This window comes from Bos taurus, chromosome 11 (genome assembly GCF_002263795.3).
Source record: "Bos taurus isolate L1 Dominette 01449 registration number 42190680 breed Hereford chromosome 11, ARS-UCD2.0, whole genome shotgun sequence".
Lineage (NCBI taxonomy): Eukaryota > Metazoa > Chordata > Mammalia > Artiodactyla > Bovidae > Bos > Bos taurus.
The window spans coordinates 44,861,267-44,879,833 of record NC_037338.1 but is presented as its reverse complement, the minus strand read 5'-3'; the positions used below and the strand labels follow the sequence as shown (position 1 = coordinate 44,879,833).

Genomic DNA, 18,567 nt, shown 5'->3' with positions numbered 1-18,567 from the left:
TGTGAACAGGGAGGGTCCCACACTCAACAGAGTCTCCTCTTCAGGGGAGGAAAGTCGGCCAGACCCATCCAGACACAAGGCCCCAGCCCTGCCCAGGGAGCCTTTGTGTACCAGCTCTTAGGCAAGTCAGTCCAGGCCCACCCACGTTTACGGGTCCTAACACGAACCCATAAAAGGGTGATGAAAGAGACAGGCAAGCCCACTAGAATCCTCTCCCTCTGCTGCGAGACATGACCCTGCACACATGTCCACAAAACACATTCACACATTCTGCAGGCTGTGGGAACTGCACTGGCTCCTGGATCCTTGAGATTAGATAAGCCAGCTGAACCACAATGGCCGGAAAAGTCCAAGAAAAACAGTGTCCTTCCCATCCCAGAAAAACAGTGTTCTTCCCGTCACAGAGGCAAGAATTATGCAACTGGCTCTACAGCCTCTTTGGGTCTCAGACATGATTTGCTTCTTGCTTTATGAGACCAATGTAATATTACTACCTCCAAGTACCTACCACCACACAAAACAGTTTCTACTCCACCTGTTGCTGCTCTCAGTTCAGTTCAGTTCAGTCACTCAGCTGTTGCTCTACTTGGCTCAAACCCCCCTGGTTATTTGTTCAACACCGTGCAAGGTTCTGTGTGTCTTTGGTACAGACAAACATTGCCTAATATTTGCATTATCCTCCTTGGATTATAAAAATTCCTGCCCCGAAATGACTTCACTGCTTTGTTTTCTCCAATTTGAAAAATTCAGAAGCAGAGGTCATCTGCCTCTATGGTTTATACTGATCATAGCACTCACCCTTCTTGGAACCTAAAATAAAGATGCAAGGACATACCCATAAGGTAGGAGAACACTTAGGTAGGGGGAGCGGATATCTTCCCAATGTAGGGGCATCCAGTGTGGAATAAGGAGGAGGAAGAATCTGTAGGAAGGAGCAAGAGGTGGCGGTGGGGAAGGTGAGCCCAGGGGGCAACCAGGTACCAAGGATAATGTGTGATGCAACCAAGGGGAGGTTCCCGCGGGGAGACACTCACCCGTGGGAACAGATACAGAACAGGTGGTGAGGGTTTGGACGGAAAGGAGGGCAGGTGGTGGAGGTGCTCTGCATGTTGACCTGGGGGAGGTCACAGGACATGTGCAGAGGGAGAATCCATCAATTTGTACACTGAAGCTCTGTGCTGCTTACTGTCTGTTAATTATGCCTTGATTTTTAAAAGTCTATCTGTAAGGATACCGCAAAACTCTTAGAGGAAAATATAGACAGGACACACTTTGATATAAATCACAACAAGATCTTTTCCCAACACCCTGCCTAGAATAATGAAATTAAAAACCAAAATAAGCAAAAGGGACCTAATTAAACTTAAATGCTTTTGCACAGCAAAAGCAACCATAAACAAAATGAAAAGACAGCCCTCAGAATGGGAGAAACTATTTGCAAACAAAGCAACGGATGAAATACACCGACAGCTCATACAACTCAATATCAAAAAACAACTCAAAAAATGGTCCAAAGACCCAAACAGACATTTCTACAAAGACATACAGATGGCCAAGAGGTGCATGAAAAGATGCTCAGTATCACTAATTATTAGAGAAATGCAAATAAAAACTACAATGAGGTATCACCTCACACCAGTCACAATGGCCATCATCAGAAAAAATTTACAAACAATACATGATGGAGAGGGTGTAGAGACAATGGAATCTTCCTACTCTGTTGGTGGGAATGTAAATTGATACAGCCACTATGGAGAACAGTATGGATATATCTTTTAAAAAAACTAAAAACAGAAATAGAAAAACCTAATTCAAAAGGATGCATGAAAACCATAATTCAAAAGCTATATACATTGCAGCTATATACTATTTATAATAGCCAGGACATGGAAGCAACCTAAATGTCCATCAACAGAGGAATAGACAAAGAAGATGTGGAAAGGAATATACAGAGGAATATTCAGTCAGTCCAGTCACTCAGTCATATCCGACTCTTTGCGACCCCATGAATCGCAGCAAGCCACACCTCCCTGTCCATCACCAACTCCCAGAGTTCACTCAGACTCACATCCATCAAGTCAGTGATGTCATTCAGCCATCTCATCCTCTGTCGTCCCCTTCTCCTCCTGCCCCCAATCCCTCCTAGCATCAGAGCTGCCTTGGAAAAGACAATGAGTCAACTCTTCGCATAAGCTGGCCAAAGTACTGGAGTTGCAGCTTTAGCATCATTCCTTCCAAAGAAATCCCAGGGCTGATCTCCTTCAGAATGCACTGGTTGGATCTCCTTGCAGTCCAAGGGACTCTCAAGAGTCTTCTCCAACACCACAGTTCAAAAGCATCACTTCTTCGGTGCTCAGCCTTCTTCACAGTCCAACTCTCACATCCATACATGACCACAGGAAAAACCTTAGCTTTGACTAGACGGACCTTTGTTTGCAAAGTAATGTCTCTGCTTTTGAATATGCCATCTAGGTTGGCCCTAACTTTCCTTCCAAGGAGTAAGCGTCTTTTAATTTCATGGCTGCAGTCACCATCTGCAGTGATTTTGGAGCCCAGAAAAATAAAGTCTGACACTGTTTCCACTGTTTCCCCATCTATTTCCCATGAAGTGGTGGGACCGGATGCCATGATCTTTGTTTTCTGAATGTTGAGCCTTAAGCCAACTTTTTCATTCTCCTCTTTCACCTTCATCAAGAGGCTCAAGAGTCTTCTCCAACAGCAGAAGACATTAAATAATTGTAAGCTCACACGACTCCTGAGGGACAGCGCCAATCCAACCCCAGATGCTTGGAATTCCAAAACAATGTCTGCCAGACACAGACTTGACACTGGACAATTTTATAACTAAGTGTAACATATATTTAATTCTCCTGCATTTGTGAGAAAGTATTAATGCTGCAGTCCATGGGGTCACAAGGAGTCAGACATGACTTAGCGACAGAACAAAGGAGAACAGGAAACATCTGTGCAGCCATGATAATTTTTCAAGTAAGGTGACACCTTCAGCTTCCCTCGGTTTTGTCTCAACCCATGTTCCCAGCACACAAGGGACTAAACAAAACTGCCAGGATGTGGCTAAGCTTCCCGTTCTCTGTGCTGCTGGCGCACAGACTATGAAGAGCAGAGGAGATATGTAACCAAAAATTATAGATGATTTTTCTAAGGCTTTCCAAATGCATGCTAGGGCCAGGAATTCCACCTGGTAATCTTGATCCCAAGTGTCCCTCCATCTCCCAACACCCGACAGGGAGGCTGAGGGGCAAGGAGGGCCCAGGAACCACCAAGGTCACAGTCACGGGACACTACTCACAGTTAAGGTTGTTGACTGCACTCCCTCCCCGTTGCCAAGCAGTAAACACACTCTGTCACTCACAGGGTCGGGGGCTGTTATGATCCCTGTTTTCACAAAGGAAAGTCAGGGTGTGAGGGCAGAGCAGTCAGCACCCTGTGTCCGGCCCTCGGCTGGGGGAGCTGGTGCAGGGCTCAGGGCAGGCGTCCACATCTGGCTGTCATCACAGAGACTGGCCAAAGCCACAGGCTCACCTGAACCTCCCCCTCTCGCCACGGCTGTGGCCCATAGACCTCACCCTCAGTTCTCCAGTTAGTTTCACTCTTTCCTTCTTCCCAGGACACACGCACCAGACACAGAGCTGCCCGCAGTGCGGACATGGCCAGTGGAGGACACGGGACTGAGTTCAAACCACAGCCCCAAAGGACAGGAAGGGGCCACCAGCAGGGACGTGGGAGACACCCAAGATCAGGGACAGGCTCTCCAGAGGGGGCACTTTGGGGAGGATATTAGAGAAGACCTGAAGGGGGCACAGGGCATTGGGCCTGCAGAGTGGGGAATGTGCATGGCCTGAGGTCCTGGGTACCACAGAGGTCCCCACCTAGAGGCCCCTGTGGGATGCTGTGAAGCTCTGGGTGGGAAGGGATTGAAGCAAGAAGTGAAACTCCTGCTATAGGAACAGCATCTGGAGCTGTTGGGGGCAGGAGAGGCATCCCAGGGAAGTTCTCTGTCCATTCAACTCAATTCTGTCTTAACACTGACGACCCAGGTTTAGCACAGACCTGCAGGTCAAGGATAAAACCTTTCACAAGATTCCCCCACCACCCTTCACATGCAAGCACAAGCCTCATGGACCATCTGTGCTGCTAATCAACCTGCTCTAAGTTGGGGCGGGGGGAGCGTCCCCATGCCCCTGTAGGTTCCATGATGATAAACAGAACTCACTGAAAGTGCTACACCTACAATTACAGTTGTGTCGGACATAGACAATACAGGTCGGGACAGGTGAATGTTACAGATACAGGGGTCAGGCTCTCGGGGGAGAAGGGGCAGAGCTGTCGAGCCCTGTCCCTCATCCTCATGGAGCCTCCAGGCAGCCCCTCCCAGAAAGCATCCACATGTTCAGCAGGTGTAATCTCCCTGACAATCCAAGTGGGGTCCACAGGGACTCAACACAAACAGCCAAAGGCTCCAACTGCTCAGGAACTTCTAAGGGTTTTTGAGAGACAGCATCAGGAACCAGAAACAAAGACCAGATGTACTTGATAATAACACAAGGAGAAGCAGGAGGGCTGGGTGGGTCTGCTCTTGTTTTGCTTTTTTTTTCATAAGTTTTTTTTAAAATTAATTAATTTTAATTGGAGGTTAATTTACAATATTGTGGTGGTTTTTGCCATACATTGACATGAATCAGCCACAGTGTACATGTGTCGCAACATCCCCATCCCATCCCTCTGGGTTGTCCCTGTGACCCAGCTTTGAATGCCCGATTTCATGCATCGAACTTGGACTGGTCATCTACTTCACATATGGTAATATACATGTTTCAATGCTATTCTCTCAAATCATCCGACCCTCGCCTTCTCCCACAGAGTCCAAAAGACTATTCTTTACATCTGTGTCTCTTTTACTGTCTTCCATATAGGGTCATTGTTACCATCTGTTAAATTCCATATATATGCATTAATATACTGTATTGGTGTTTTTCTTTCTGACTTACTACACTCTGAATAATAGGCTCCAGTTTCATTCACATCATTAGAACTGACTCAAATGCATTCTTTCAATAGCTGAGTAATATTCCATTGTGTGTATATGTACCACGGCTTTCTTCTCCATTCATCCGCCAATGGATATTTAGGTTGCTTTCATGTCCTAGCTATTGCAAACAGTGCTTCAATGAACATTGGGGTGCACGGATCTCTTTCAATTCTGGTTTTCTCGGTGTGCATGCCCAGCAGTGGGATTGCTGGGTTGTATGGCAGTTCTATTTCCAGCTTTTTAAGGAATCTCCACACTGTTCTCCATAGTGAACAGTGGCTACACTAGTTTGCATTCCCACCAACAGTGTAAGAGGGTTCCCTTTTTCTCCACACCCTCTCCAGCATTTGTTGTTTGTAGACTTTTTGATGGCAGCCATCCTGACCGACATGAGATGGTACCTCAATGTGGTTTTGATTGCTCTTGTTTTTGAAGTGGTCAGCCAAGAAGGGTGGTGGTGGAAACAGGAGGGGGGAAAAGAAAACAAAACTGCAGGAGCCAGGAATGATTCCAAGGAAAGGAACAAGCAGCATAAACAAGCACTAGGGCTTTTAGGAAAACAAGGAGCTCTCTGGGGTTGCGGGGGAGGCGTGGCTGGAGTGGGGTGGGATCTGGCATGAGCCTGGATGGTAAACTCCAGGAAGAAAAAGTCAGAGGATGGGCGTTCTGTAACTCTGTAGCTTTCGTATCCACTTGGCTTGTAAGGGACAAACATGTTTTATTGTCTGTGAACAGACCAGGGCTGATACTGACACTAAATAGCCTACAACAGGAAGAGAATCATTCCTATTGGAGCCTCCTCTATTTCAGTCTTAAAAATAATACTGCTGATCCCCCACCCCCACATCTGCGCTGGGAGGTTGGGTCTAAGCTCTGGCTGTTGGCAGCACAAACTTCCTTCCAGCCTTTCAAGGAAGTAAGTCTCCGCTACAACTTATAAGACCACCTGCAGATTTCCTGCAACTTTCTAATGAGATTAAAATTCCCAGAAGAAAGAATTAAAGAGATTTGTGAATTATTTTGTGAATGCAGATCAGATCAGATCAAATCAGTCACTTAGTCGTGTCCGACTCTTTGCGACCCCGAGAATCGCAGCACGCCAGGCCTCTCTGTCCATCACCAACTCCCGGAGTTCACTCAGACTCACATCCATCGACTCAGTGATGCCATCCAGCCATCTCATCCTCTGTCCTCCCCTTCTCCTCCTGCCCCCAATCCCTCCCAGCATCAGAGTCTTTTCCAATGAGTCAACTCTTTGCATGAGCTGGCCAAAGTACTGGAGTTTTCAGCTTTAGCATCATTCCTTCCAAAGAAATCCCAGGGCTGATCTCGTTCAGAATGCACTGGTTGGATCTCCTTGCCATCCAAGGGACTCTCAAGAGTCTTCTCCAACACCACAGTTCAAAAGCATCAATTCTTTGGCGCTCAGCGTTCTTCACAGTCCAACTCTCACATCCATACATGACCACAGGAAAAACCATAGCCTTGACTAGATGAACCTTTGTTGGCAAAGTAATGTCTCTGCTTTTGAATATGCTATCTAGGTTGGACATAACGTTCCTTCCAAGGAGTAAGTGTCTTTTAATTTCATGGCTGCAGTCACCATCTGTAGTGATTTTGGAGCCCAGAAAAATAAAGTCTGACACTGTTTCCACTGAGGTGGCCCTGACCACCGCTAAGGGCACAGAAGAGCGGCTGAAGGCACAAGGGACACAGCCGGGGGCGGGGAGCTGCGGAGCAGCCCAGAGCTCAGGGCTAGGCAGCTACGTCACTGCCCCTCACAGAGGCGGCTACAGCTGGTTAAAAGTGCTGTGTGCAAAGTCCTAAGCCAGAGTTGCCACTCTCTGGCCAGGCCAGCTGCCCCTCTTTGGGCAACTCCTGGCAGGGCATGAGGTCTCAGCCCTGCTCTATCTGTAAGCCACCGAGCACACAGCTCTGAGCTGTCTCAGGGTAACATTTTCCCGAGCTGAAATTTCTGACCCCTGCCATTGGCCTTGAACAACATGGAGGCTTTGAAATCTGAGGGCATGAGTCGCGAGGCTATGGACTACGTGGAAGGCATCCTGCAGCCCAAGCCCACCTGTGACACCTGGGATCAGATCCGGAGCTTCCAAGCCAAGCCTGATGACCTGCTAATTTCTGCTTACCCGAAAGCAGGTAGGCGGGAGGGACAAGGGACAGGGGAGGTGGGAGGAGGGGCAGGGACAGAAGCAAGCAAGACGCAGCACCGAGGATGTTGAGAAACCCACTGGGGTTTCAGCAGAAAACCATTCAGTGGGCAGAGGGATACGGCCAACACAAATCACGGGGGCGGGGCGGGGGGACCACACAAAAAACATTTAAATGACCTACACATCTTAAGATTTAATACTTCCTGTGAAGTACATGTTGTTTACTTTCCTGTAAGAGAGTAAATCAAACAGTCTGAAACAAAGGACCCAGACTTGTTGATTTACTTGTTACCAGGTGGGCTGCAGTTTAAATATAATCAGTTTAACAAAGTTACTGTAGAAACAGGACAAACTTGAGCTCAGCCACTGTGTGATGTAATTTGGGGGTGAACCGGGACGAGGAGTTCTCTGCAGCTATTTGTCTGCATCTACAGTAAGACCAAGAGAGAAGGCAACAGCACCCCACTCCAGCACTCTTGCCTGGAAAATCCCATGGATGGAGGAGCCTGGTGGGCTGCAGTCCCTGGGGTCGCTGCGAGTCAGACAGGACTGAGCAGTTTCACTTTCAGTTTTCACTTTAATGCATTGGAGAAGGAAATGGCAACCCACTCCAGTGTTCTTGCCTGGAGAATCCCAGGGACGGCAGAGCCTAGAGGGCTGCCATCTCTGGGGTCACACAGAGTCGGACACAACTGAGCAACTTAGCAGCAAGGAAGGCCCTTACAGCAGATCCAGACTGGGCACCCCCAGCTGGTTGGGGGAGCATGCAAGCGGAGAAGGGGGCTTATGTTCTGCAAGGCTGAACTCATAAGTCCTCCTGCTCAGGGTCCCAGACCTACTCTCTGTATCTCCACCCTCCCGGTGGTATGTTGTAAACCTGCATTCTTATTTCAATATAATCAGTTTAACAAAGTTACTGTAGAAACAGGACAAACTTGAGCTCAGCCACTGCGTCATGTAAATTTGGGGGTGAGCCAGGACGAGGAATTCTCTGCAGCTATTTGTATGCATGTACAGTTAGACCAAGAGAGAAGGCAATAGCACCCCACTCCAGCACTTTTGCCTGTAAAATCCCATGGACGGAGGAGCCTAGTTGGCTGTCGTCTCTGGAGTCACACAGAGTCGGACACGACTGAGCGACTCAGCAGCAGCAGCAGCACTGTTAGACCAAAACACAGTACTCATATCCCAACTGCACATACATTTGCTCTTTGCAAAATCAATAACTGTCAATAATTTCTGCTATATGCACTCATGGGCACACACATATACTCCACCCACCCTTTGACTTTATCTGTATTGATTTGATAAAAGGCTCTGTAGGCAGTTGGGGCCTTAGACTCATGTGTTAACTGGTTTCAAATCAGCCCTCACTTTCTGATATTACTTCTCATGAGTTTGTTCAGAATTAAAGTTTTCTAAATGTGAGTTTCTGAAAGTAACCACTGGTGGGGAATCACATCTCACTGCCTTATTTCACTCACAATTCTACTCTATCACCATAATTTCAGTACAATGCTTAATCTTTCATCTTTTTCCACCTACCAAAAGTGAGTATTAAAGTTTGATTCATTTAGAGTTTTCATGAGTTAGGGGTTACAATCTAATAACAACAGAAAGAAAAGCACTTACCAGCTAATGCAGTATTTAATCAGTCATGAAAACTGCATATGCTAATAAAGGCTGTATTGATAAAAGGGAACAAGAAACAAGCTCAGATGCTGTAAAGGTTTTCACTGAGATTTTTAGCAAAATAGTAAACACTCTGTGACTGAGCAGAGATATACACATTGTAGAATCACTGACCTCTGACCCCAAGGACCAGGTGACTTTAAACCTCCCCAATGTTAGCCTGTGCCTATAAATTCAGAGTTGTTGTTTAGTCGCTAAGTCATGTCTGACTCTGAAACCCCATGGACTGTAGCCCACCTTTGTCCATGGAATTCTCCAGGCAAGAATACTGGAATGGGGTGCCATTTCCTACTCCAGGGGATCCTCCCAACCCAGGGATTAAACCCACATCTCCTGCTTGGCATGGGGATTCTTTGTCACTGAGCCACCTAGGAAGCCGCCAAAATTCATAGTAAACACACAAAACTAGTACAGATGACTCCAACTTCCTTTGAGTTGATAGCTAAAGAAATATTGGTCCTTTAACCCGTAATGAAGAGTTCTGTAACTCTGTGGCTTTCGTATCCACTTGGCTTCTAAGGGACAAATATGTTTTATTGTCTGTGAACAGACCAGGGCTGATACTGACACTAAACAGCCTACAACTGGAAGAGAATCATTCCTATTGGAGCCTCCTCTATTTCAGTCTTAAAAAAACACTGCTGATCCCCCACCCCCACATCTGCGCTGGGTGGTTGGGTCTAACTCTCACTGTTGGCAGCGCAAAAACTTCCCTCCAGCCTTTCAAGGAAGAGAGTCTCTGCTGCAACTTGTAAGACCACCTGCAGATTTCCTGCAACTTTCTAATGAGCTTAAAATTCCCAGAAGAAAGAATTAAAGAGATCTGTGAATTATTTTGTGAATGCAGAGGAGGACTGCAACTGAGGTGGCCCTGACCATGGCTAAGGGCAGAAGAGTGGCTGAAGGCACAAGGGACACAGCCGGGGGCGGGGAGCCGCGGCGCAGCCCAGAGAGCAGACCGCTAGGCAGCTAGGTCACTGCCCCTCCCAGAGGCGGCTATAGCTGGTCAGAAGTGCTGTGTGCAAAGTCCTAAGCCAGAGTTGCCACTCCCTGGCCAGCCAGCTGCCTGTCGACGCGCAACTCCAGGCAGGGCCTGAGGTCTCAGCCCTGCCCTGTCTGTAAGCCGCCCAGCACTCAGCTCTGAGCTGTCTGAGGGTAACGCTTTCTGGAGCTGAAATTTCTGACCCCTGACATTGGCCTTGAACAACATGGAGGCTTTGAAATCTGAGAGCATGAGTCGCGTGGCTGTGGACTACGTGGAAGGCATCCTGCAGCCCAAGCCCACCTGTGACACCTGGGATCAGATCTGGAGCTTCCAAGCCAGGCCTGATGACCTGCTCATCTCTACCTACCCGAAAGCAGGTAGGCGGGAGGGACAAGGGACAGGGGAGGTGGGAGGAGGGGCAGGGACAGAAGCAAGCAAGACGCAGCACTGAGGATGTTGAGAAACCCACTGGGGTTTCAGCAGAAAACCATTCAGTGGGCAGAGGGATACGGCCAACACAAATCACGGGGGCGGGGCGGGGGAACCACACAAAAAACATTAAAATGACCTACACATCTTAAGATTTAATACTTCCTGTGAAGTGCATGTTGTTTACCTCCCTGCAAGAGAGTAAATCAAACAGTCTGAAACCAAAGGGCCAGACTTGTTGATTTACTTGTTACCAGGGCAGGCCCTTACAGCAGAGCCAGACCGGGCACCCCCAGCTGGTGGGGGCAGCAGGCGAGTGGAGAAGGGGGCTTATGTTCTGCAAGGCTGAACTCATAAATCCCCCTGCTCAGGGTCCCAGACTACTCTCTGCATCTCCACCGTCCTGGTGGTATGTTGTGAACCTGCTTTCTTATTTCAATAATCAGTTTAACAAAGTTACTGTAGAAACAGGACAAACGAGCTCAGCCACTGCGTCATGTAAATTTGAGGGTGAGCCAGGACGAGGAGTTCTCTGCAGCTATTTGTTTGAATCTACAGTTAGACCAAAACAGAGTACTCAGCTCATACCCCAACTGCACATACATTTGCTCTTTGCAAAATCAGTAACAGTCAATAATTTCTGCTACGTTCACTCATGGGCACACACACACACACTCCACCCACCCTTTGACTTCATCTGTATTGATTTGATAAAAGACTCTGCAGGCAGATGGGACCTTAGACTCACGTATCAACTGGTTTCAGATCAGCCCTGGCTTTCTATTACTTCTCATGAGTTTGTTCAGAATTCAAATTTTCTAAATGTGAGTTTCTGAAAGTAACCACTGGTGGGGAATCACATCTCACTGCCTTATTTCACTCACAGTTCTACTCTATCACCATAATTTCAGTACAGTGCTTAATCTTTCATCTTTTCCCACCTACCAAAAGTGAGCATTAAAGTTTGGTTCATTTAGAGTTTTCATGGGTTAGGGGTTACAATCTAATAACAGAAAGAAAAGCACTTACCTACCGGCTAATGCAGTATTTAATCAGTCATGAAAACTGCATATGCTAATAAAGGATATATTGATAAAAGGGAATAAGAAACAAGCTCAGATGATGTAAAGCTTTTCACCTAGGTTTTTCGCAGAATAGTCAACACTGTGACTGAGCAGAGATACACACATTGTAGAATCACTGACCTCTGACCCCAAGGACCAGCTGACTTTGAACCTCCAGCTGCACTGGAACCCGCCCCAATGTTACCCCGTGGCTATAAATTCAGAGTTGTTGTTTAGTCGCTAAATCATGTCTGAGTCTTTGAAAACCCATGGACTGTAGCCCACCAGGCTCTTTTGTCCATGGAATTCTCCAGGCAAGAATACCACATCTCCTGCTTGGCAGGCGGATTATTTGTCACTGAGCCACCTAGGAAGCTGCCAAAATTCACAGTAAACACACAAAACTAGTACAAGTGACTCTGAGTTGATAGCCAAAGAAATATTGGTCCTTTAACCCGTAGTGAAGAGTTGGTGCCAGATAATATCAGAGACCAACTCGTCTAGGAAATAAAACGCCACTGCTATTCGATCTCCTCCTGACATGGACGTGGTCAGACCTCTGGTTCAATAGGTCTTCGAGGCTGCAGAATAGGTAGCAGCCCCCACGCTAGTCAGGATGGGGCCCATATAAGTGACTGAAACTGCAGACGGAAGCCCTCCTCCAGGGGTAGTGCGGGTGCAGCTTCTGGATCGAGCTCCGTGCTTGACCCAGATGTGTGGAGTGGCTTCCACACACCTTGTACCCGGTGGGGCCACCCTCAGACCTCTGTCTCCTTCCTTTAACTCTCAGAAGGTAAATCAGTCTCAGGGTGTTGAGAATCTCAGTGGCAAAGGAGCCTAGGAAATGCACTTTCTAGCCTTCAGGAATAACAGGACAGCGTGAACACAGAGACTAAGCCCTAATCACTCGCTCATTTAGCCAACACACAACAAAGCCTCCTGGGTACCAACCTCAGGCTGTGCACTTGGGAAACAGTCTGAAGATCACACAGGGACGACCCCACATCACAGCTGGGAGAGAAAGACTTCCACTCCACCTTTCTAAGGAACAATGCCACCAACTCAGTAGCATGACAACCCTAATGAATGGTTGTGACAGAGAAAAGAAGAACTGTCTATTTATGAATCTTATGTCCACTCCAAACTGGAGTGTTTGCCTAAAAAATCCGTATTGTGATAACACAAGAGGTAAACAAACGAGGATGTTTTCTGAATTCCACTATACAGCAGGCTTCAATGTTCACACAGCTACTCTAACGAGTATTTGCTCACATCCTAACAAATGTGGGAGATAATGTCTGTGCCTCCTGTTCTTACCCACGGAACAAGGAACAACATGGACGCAAGAGATTGTGGACTTGATACAAAACGGGGGTGATGTCAACCAAAGCCAGAGGGCACCCACGCATGAGCGATTTCCCTTCATCGAGTGGATAATCCCTTCCCTAGGATCTGGTGAGTACATCACGGCTGCACCTGACCCCAGGTCTAGACGCACCCAGAATTTTTACTAGCCAGCAGCCCTCTCAGGCTTCCGAGGTGGTGCTGTGGTAAAGAATCCACCTGCAAATGCAGGAGACGTGCATTCCATCCTTGGGTTGGGAAGATCCCCTAGAGAAGGAAATGGCAACCCATTGCAGTATTCTTGTCTGGAGAACTCCATAGACAGAAGAGCCTGGTGGACATGACTGAGTGACTAAGCACAGCAGCCCGTTCAGAATCCCAGGTGTTCAGATCACCATCAATGGGCTTCAGGACTCTTTTTCACTGTTTGGCCATGGCTATACTTCAGACATTTTCTAATTGAGTTTCCGTTCATACAAAAGTAAGGTAAAGGACTTACCGGTGGTCCAGTGGCTAAGATTCCAAGCTCTCAACGCAAGGGACCTGGGTTCAATGCGTGCTCAGGGAAACTAGAATGCACATGCCACAGTTAAGACCTGGTGCAGCCAAATAAATATAAATAAATATTAAAATAAATATAAATATTTTAAAAGTTTTAAAATAAAAGTAAGTTTTGATTCTCCAATTAGAAATTAAACTCATTCCACAAAGATGAGCCTAGGAAAGATAATTTTATGGTGGAAGGGTTGGAATTTTTTAGGTTCTTATTTACTTGGTTCATTGTATGGTTAAAAGGTGTTCTAGAGACTTTGTTGGTGGCCAGTGTTTAAGATGATGCTCTCACTGCAGGAAGCATGACTTCAATCCTGGCTGGGGAACTAGAATGCCACAAACTATGTGGCAAAAACAAAAACGGCTCTAGCCAAAACCCCCATTCTCTCATACGAAAGCCACAGAGAGTTACAGGTGGTCTGGAGTGTTCCTAATAGAGTAAAAATGGGTCAGCAAGTTTCTGAAACAAATGGAAAAAAATAATGGAAAGTTGTTCAAAACTAATTTCACAGGCTTGGAACAAGCGAATGCAATGGCCTCACCCCGGATGTTGAAGACACATCTCCCCTTCCACTTGCTGCCACCATCTTTCCTGGAGGAAAACTGTAAGGTAGGGAGCCAAAGGAATGCAGATTTGGGCCCTTAGAAGGCTCTCAGACTGGTCTTCAATTTCCTCTTAAAACATGTCACTTGTTAAAAACAGAAACAAAAACAAAAAGTCCACTGGTCACACATCATCAACACGCAGATTGACATGAATCCTTTCCACCTCCCACTAAAGCCACAGCACAGAAACACAGCCTCAGGAATACCCACCTGTGTGGAATACGCCCACCCTCACGTCATTGTCTGCTGTTCTAACCCTGGTTTTGCTTCTCCCCTTCCTCTCTCCACTTCTAGATGATCTACGTAGCCAGGAATCCCAAGGACAACATGGTGTCTTATTACCACTTCCACAGGATGAATAGAAACCTTCCTGCTCCAGGCACCTGGGAAGAATACTTTGAGAGTTTTCTGGCTGGGAAAGGTGAGCCCTTGGTTTCCATCCTGTCTCAAAATCCTCAAGCATTCTACAAAAAAGGTGTCAGTTTCTGAGAACAGCAGGGGCTCTGCTGGCTTTCAGTTCAGTTCGGTTGTTCACTTGTATCCGACTCTTTGCAACCCCATGGACCGCAGCATGCCAGGCCTCCCTGTCCATCACCTACTCCCAGAGTTTACTCAGACTCATGCCCATTGAGTCAGTGATGCCATCCAACCATCTCATCCTCTGTCATCCCCTTCTCCTCCTGCCTTCAGTCTTTCCCAGCATCAGGGTCTTTTCCAATGAGTCAGCTCTTCGCATCAGTATTGGCCAAAGTATTGGAGTTTCAGCTTCAACATCCATCCTTCCAATGAATATTCAGGACTGATTTCCTTTAGCTGGCTTTACCATGAAGGAATCACAAGGGGTACCTCCTCCCTCCCTTCAGGATCCTCCTCCTGGGGTGGCGGTGGGGATAGGGGGTGTACTTGTCACTGGGTTTCTGTGACTCACGGCCCTGTTCTGATCTCATCCTGCAGTATGCTGGGGCTCCTGGTACGACCACGTGAAGGGCTGGTGGCAGGCCAAGGACCAGCACCGCATCCTCTATCTCTTCTACGAGGACATGAAGGAGGTGAGGACCAGGCCACCTAACAAGTCCCCATTTGACCATAAATGCTTCAGTTGCAATGTGTGCACCCCATCGGGGACCCTCAGATTGCAGTCGGGCACAGGAGATGCTGTGTTTCGCTGGCTGCCCCGTCCACCCATCACAGCACACCTGGCACATCATGAGTTTCCATATCACAGTCTCACCCGAGCTTCCTAGAACTCTGGGCTGTGGGATACCTTTTCCTTACAGGCAGAGGATGGCAAACATGAGCGATGCTATTCTCCCCCCTTGCGGCGTGTATTTTAAAATTCCCATTAGAAGGAAAAAAGTCTCTAGTACATTTTGGTTTCTTTCCTTAGTGCTAGAGGAATGAGAGAGTTTCAAGAAACAGTTTAAGAAATTTGGTGCAGTGGGAAACACTATGGATTCTCGAACCCAAGTTCTGGCTTACTGCTTGCTGGCAATTCTTCTTTGTGAAGATGTATGACATCTAGGAATTTTGATGTTAGAAGTCACTAGAGAGGAGATAGTAATATACACCCCAAGAGATGCTATCAGGACTGAAGGAGGTGGTGTCATGGGAGCTGATGGTAAATGGTCATCTACCCAGCACTTTTGTGACTCCACTGGGTCTGTACAGAATGACAGTCTCTGTCCTTGGATTTGTAACTGAGAGCCTGATTTTTGAAAGGTACATCAGAGACAGAAGCAGGCAACCGGACACTGTTGCCAGGTTCCCGAAGCCACTGTGACGTCTGCTTTCAGCGTCAGTTCAGTGCCTCCCCTGGGGGCATTTATCAGATGGGCTGGAGCAGGACATTTGGACCTGACCCTGGACATACTGCTCCATGGAGCCTGTCCCACGCACTCCAGGTCACTGTGTTTCGAGCATCTTACCAACATGACCCAGTTGACATGTTAGAGCAAGAACAGTGTAAAGACTCTAGTTAATACAGAGAACTGGAGAAGGAAATGGCAACCCACTCCAGTGTTCTGGCCTGAAGAATCCCAGGAATGGGAGTGCCTGGTGGGCTGCAGTCCATGGGGTCGCGAAGAGTCGGACACGGAAGCAACTTAGCAGCAGCAGCAGCAGCAGCAGCAATACAGAGAACAGTGTGAGTCACCACCCCTAAATGAGTCATTTCTGAAAAGCTGAACATTTGTGAGATACGATTTTTAAAAATTTTAACTCGTGGCATGTTACTGATGTCTATTATTAACTCATTTCAATATTCTTTTAAGACTATTACTCATTGATATACATTATCTTATATCAAGTCTTTTCTTTTGACTCTGCTTGTAGAACCCAAAGCATGAAATTCAGAAGCTGGCAGAATTTATTGGAAAGAGCTTAGATGATAAAGTTCTGGATAAAATTGTTGACCACACTTCATTTAGCGTCATGAAGCAGAACCCGATGGCAAACTACACGTCGATTCCGAATGAATACATGAACCAGTTGATTTCTCCATTCATGAGAAAAGGTTTTCAATGTTTCCTTTTGGCCATCATCCTAAAGGAACTGTCCAATATTTCATACTCTCTGGGGAATTTCTTTTCTATAGAAAAGAAAAATAAAATTGATAATGAAGGATTCTGGGAAAAGAACAATTTAAGAAACCACAGATGAAATTAACATTCAGCCCCAAGTGGAAAGTGAGGTTTGGTGTCTAGGTCTAACCGCCTATCCTCCTGTTCCCTCTGGAGTTCTGGCTGATAAGGTGAAAAGATACAGAATCGAGTCAGATGGAGCAAAGGATCCACTTTATAGAGAGTTCCAGGCTGTCAGAAAGGTCCATTCATTCAAAACTACTTTTCAAGTGGCTACTATGTGCCGGGCTCTGTTCTGGGTAATGTCCAGAGCAGTGAACAAAACACAGGAAAGCTTAGCCCTCGTGGAAACTATATTCTAGCCGTACACAAGAAAGCAAATGAAAAAACATGCAGGATAATAGATGACCGTATGGAGAAAAACCAGCCTAGGAAAGGTACCAGGGATTGCAACTGGAGAATTGGGGGGAATCTTCTTTTCTCAAAACGGCAGTGCAGTCCCTCCACTAGCAGGCCCTGCTTGCTCTGCGGGCAACATTATGTTGGCACAGACCTTGCTTCGATGCGCAGGAAGGGCACACAGGAGTGGCCCTCAGTCCTGCTGCTCACACAACCTTGCCATCTCCCGACCCACAAACCAGACAGGTGATCCTTCCTCCCTCCTGGAGGAGGCCCTGCTGGGCCAGCCAGAGGAATGTCTCCGGGGCAGGAGGTAGAACTCCTCATACAAGAGCAGGAGAACAGAGAACCACCCCTCCCAGGTCCCCCTCCCCTACACCCCCCGACCCCACTCCCACCACAGTACTGACTCCCTACCACGACTGTTCCAGGGGTCGTCGGGGATTGGAAGAACCACTTCACCGTGGCCCAGAACGAGAGATTTGATGATGATTACAGGAAGAACATGGCTGACACCACTCTAACTCTCCACTTTCGATTCTCGTAAGGAAGAAAAAGCACCAGATTTAATTGGTATAAAGTTGATTACCCTGACCCCATGATATTGAATTCAGGTGGAGGGACCAGTGCTTCTTGTGTCTGCTTTTGTTCACCCTAAAAAAAGATGGAGCTAACAGAGGCTGGGGCCAGGTGGAAGGCGGAGACCTACAACCCTGGCATCCTTGCTAATGATCATGATGCATCAGTTTTCTACAGACCATGTGCATGTGAACACATTAAATATGCTCTGGTCATCACATAAGAATATACTCAAGTTTTCAGATTCAGTGTTGGTTTAAGCAAATTTATAAAAACAGCACTAAAATGTGTCAGTAGTTACTATTTCTTGCAGGTGACTGTTTTCCCCTGAAACGTTCTCATTCACTCCAGGCTTCTTCCTTCAGTGCCTCCACCCCCGTCCCTCACCTCTGCCTCTGCATTTCCCTGGACTCCCCTCCCACTCCCTGCCAACCCCTCCCAGACTTGCACCTTGACCCACCTCCCTCTAGCCCCTCCTCAACTGTGTTCTAATCCATCAGCAACACCTGTCAGTGTGTGTTTCCAGGATGCCTTACCTCTGCAGACACCCTTCTGGTTCAGAAGCCTCTCCCTTGCCTATAAGCTACATATCTTGTTTCTCTGTTCATCATACATCTGCTAACCTTCTTTTCCCACAACAAGACTCATTACATTTCTCTTTAGCTCAGAATCTTTCGATGATTCTGAATGTTTGCTGCCTACAAGGTACATCCCAAGCATTTTTAGCCATCGATTCAAAGGCAGCTACATGGGTGACTTACCTTATGACATGGGTGACTTACCTTCCAAACCGCCTGCCAGGTGGATTTCATGCTGCCAACCCCCCTCCTAACTCCAGCAGAGAGCCACCTCGCTGGGTCTAAGCGCGTCTTGTAGGCTCCTCCCCACCCCAACTGGTTTACTGTCATCCCACCTTCTCCAGACGTTTCCTTTACTTTCTCCCCACCAGTTTAAAACATAAATACCAAGTTCACTAACCAGCACGGGCCTTCCATCTTCCTGCTGATACTGCAACCTGAAGGACCATCTGCTCTTTGAAAGTCTTTCACACATAACATAATTCTTATGTGGTTAAGATTAAAGTGTATCATTAAATCTCTTATACGTCTGTATTGTC

The 18,567-nt window shown here is 47.1% G+C and overlaps 1 protein-coding gene across 2 annotated transcripts; it reads left to right on the top strand.

The window, feature by feature from the left end:
* Positions 1 to 9,958: 9,958 nt before the first annotated feature.
* Positions 9,959 to 18,567, top strand: LOC783020 (sulfotransferase family, cytosolic, 1C, member 4). 2 transcript variants are annotated; one of them, NM_001080919.1, is given in 7 exon segments: positions 9,991 to 10,275; positions 12,721 to 12,846; positions 13,800 to 13,897; positions 14,188 to 14,314; positions 14,848 to 14,942; positions 16,225 to 16,405; positions 17,303 to 17,677. In NM_001080919.1, coding segments are annotated over 7 exon segments (897 nt in total). In that variant the 5' UTR covers positions 9,991 to 10,121; the 3' UTR covers positions 17,419 to 17,677.